General features: G+C 52.9%; 1 protein-coding gene across 1 annotated transcript in view; it reads left to right on the top strand.

Moving 5' to 3' along the window:
• The window catches only part of LOC102253816 (pulmonary surfactant-associated protein D), a 38023-nt gene that overhangs the window by 8750 nt on the left and 26427 nt on the right, over positions 1-2846 (top strand). The window contains exons 3-6 of the mRNA XM_005871772.2: positions 1418-1534; positions 1776-1892; positions 2168-2284; positions 2668-2784. Of these exons, the coding sequence (XP_005871834.2) occupies positions 1418-1534; positions 1776-1892; positions 2168-2284; positions 2668-2784 (468 nt within the window). The remainder of the gene's footprint in view (positions 1-1417; positions 1535-1775; positions 1893-2167; positions 2285-2667; positions 2785-2846) is intronic.

The raw sequence follows: 2846 nt of genomic DNA on the forward strand, positions 1-2846 counted from the left end.
CCTTGGCTCCAGCTCTGAGACCATGGCTGCTGAAAGCAGGTATCTGGTTTGTTTGGGTTCTATAATCAAAACACGGTTTCAACTCCAGCTCTGAGGCCCGGCTGGCTGAAAGCAGGTTTCTGGGGTTTTGTTTAGCTTCTATAATTGTAACAATGTTTCTTAAACTGAAAGCTCAGAGGCCGGCAGCGGCAGGCAGGGAATGTTGGCTTCCTCCGTCACTGAAGCAAGCAAGCCTCCTGTTTGCTTCAAGCTGCCTGGCTGCCGGCCGCCATCTTGGTTGGCAGTTAATTTGCATATCGCCCTGATTAGCAATGGGAAGGGTAGCGGAGGTATGGCTAATTACCATGTTTGTCTATTATTAGATAGGATAGTAGTATTAAATATAGTCACCATTCTGTACATTGCATCCCTAGGTCTTATTTATTTTATAACTGGACTTTTGTAGCTTTTGACCTTCAACCTTTTTGCCTACCACCCAGCTCACATCTTATGCAACCACCAAAAATCTGACCTCTGCATTTATGAGTTCAGGTTCTTTGTTTTGTTTCTTAGAATCCAGATATAAATGAGATCATACTGTATCTGTCTTAATTTGTATGACTTATGACACTTAGCATAATTCCTTCAAGATCCATTCATGTTGTGGCAAATGGTAGGATTTTTTTATGGCTGAATAATATTCCAGTGTATGTGTGACATTTTTATCCATTATGGACAGTATTAGGTTGTTTCCACCTCTTGGCTACTGTAAAAAAATGTTGCAATAAACATGAGGGCACAAATACCTTTTCAAACTAGTATTTTATTTCTTTTGGATAAAACCCAGATGTGGTATTGCTGGATCATATATTTTTTTAATCTTTTTAATGTCTTAAGGAAACTCCATATTGGTCTCCATGGTGACTGCACGAATTTACAATCCCACCAACAGTACATAGGAGTTCTTCTCCACATCCTCACCAACACTTGTGAGCTTTTGTGTTTTTTATAGTCGCCATTCAAGGAGGGGTGAGATGATATCTCCTGGGTTTGATTTGCATTTCCCTGGTGACTCATGTCAGGGATCATTTCTGATATAAAGTTTGGTCCTAGGAAAGGGAAAGCAAGGAGTCCATGATCCAGGGAAAAAGCTGGCAGATCCCCGGCTGTAAATCCTGCAGCCTCAGGGCAGGGAGGGTGCACTGTATGGAAATCAGACAGTTTTTGGCTTAACCACCCCCTCCAGCTCTGGCAGGCCTGTTTCCTCACCTGTGAAATGGGGATGTGCACACCCGTCTCCTGGGTCACCACTGGACTGAGGAGTGTGGAGGTGGAATGTCTACACCTGCGGAACCTGAAGGAATGCAGGGCTGACCTGCAGGTGCTGCTCCTCCTAGGCCCAGGGCCAGGTTTATGCCCATTTCTTCTGCTGCTGCAGGTTCACCAGGAGCTAGAGGGCCAATGGGGATGCCTGGACCTGCTGGCCCAGCTGGGCCCAAAGGGGACAATGGCTCTGCTGGAGAACCTGGACCGAAGGGAGACTCGGGGCCACGTGGTGAGCAGTGGGCGTGGACTGCAATGCCTGCCACTAGGCCATGCAGGAGGATGCACATACCCATCCCAGGAAGGAGGGTGCCCTGCGGGTGGTGCTGGGTTCACACAGGGAAGGCTGTAATACTGCTGGGCGGCATCTGTAGGATGGTGCTGTTCTCTGACCTCTATGACTGCTCTCACCTTCTCATGCTCTCCCCCTTCTGAGAAGACTCCGTCCACTGACTGGCTGGTCCTTTTCCCAGGACCTCCGGGACCTCCAGGTGTGCCCGGGCCGGCTGGAACAGAGGGTCCCTCAGGAATGCAGGGGAATGTAGGACCCCAAGGCAAACCAGGCCCCAAAGGAGACATTGGACCCAAAGGTAGGAGGTTGGTGTGTGGAGGTCCGAAAGGGAGAGGGAGGAGTGACAGTGGCAACCCATGATGTGACCTAAGGATGCTCAGCGTGCCAGGGAAGCCAGGCCATCACCACTGGCAGGCCCTGCTGTGGCCCCTGTCCCCCACATCCCCACATCTGGAGGAGCCCAGACAGTGGGATGCACAGCCCCCCAGTTCTCCTTCTCCACGTACAGCCGAGGAAATGATCCAGGCTGCACACACTCTCAGCAGCTTTTGTCCCAATCTGTTCCTTCCTCAGGAGAAGTGGGTGCCCCAGGCATGCAGGGTTCTGCAGGGACAAGAGGCCCCCCAGGTATCAAAGGAGATAAAGGTGCCCCTGGTGAGCGTGGAGCCCCTGGTAGTGCAGGGGCAGCAGGTGAGTGATGGGAAAAGCTGGGGCGGGCCTTTGGTCCAGCTGTGTCCACCTGAAGCTGCGGATGCCTGTCCCTCCGCCATCACCCTGCCAGCTCAGAGCTGCAACACTGGTCATGGGGTGTCTGTGCAAGGAGGTGCCTCACTGGGCTTGAGCTCTGTAACTGGGGAGAGTGCGGTGTGAGCAGCAGGGACAGTCCGCATCCTGGGAAGGCCGGGTGCTGGGTGATGGGACTGTACTGTACAGAGAGGGTGCATGGCTGGCTATGGGACAGACTGTACATGGGAGAGTGTATTGCTGGACAATAGCACAGCCCATATGCCGGGAGGGGGAATATGCGGGAAAATGTGTGCTGAGCTCACCCACCTCTTCTTGTCTGATCTCAGGGCCTGCAGGACCCCCGGGCCCACAGGGACCTCCAGGCGCCAGGGGCCCCCCAGGACTGAAGGGGGACAGAGGTGCTCCTGGGGAGAGAGGAGCCAAGGGAGAGAGTGGGCTTCCAGGTAAGGTCGCCTCCCCTGGCTCTGCGCACCCCACCAGGTGCAGAGGGAGGAGGGCCCTCTAG

This window comes from Myotis brandtii, unplaced genomic scaffold, assembly GCF_000412655.1.
Source record: "Myotis brandtii unplaced genomic scaffold, ASM41265v1 scaffold356, whole genome shotgun sequence".
Taxonomy (NCBI): Eukaryota; Metazoa; Chordata; class Mammalia; order Chiroptera; family Vespertilionidae; genus Myotis; species Myotis brandtii.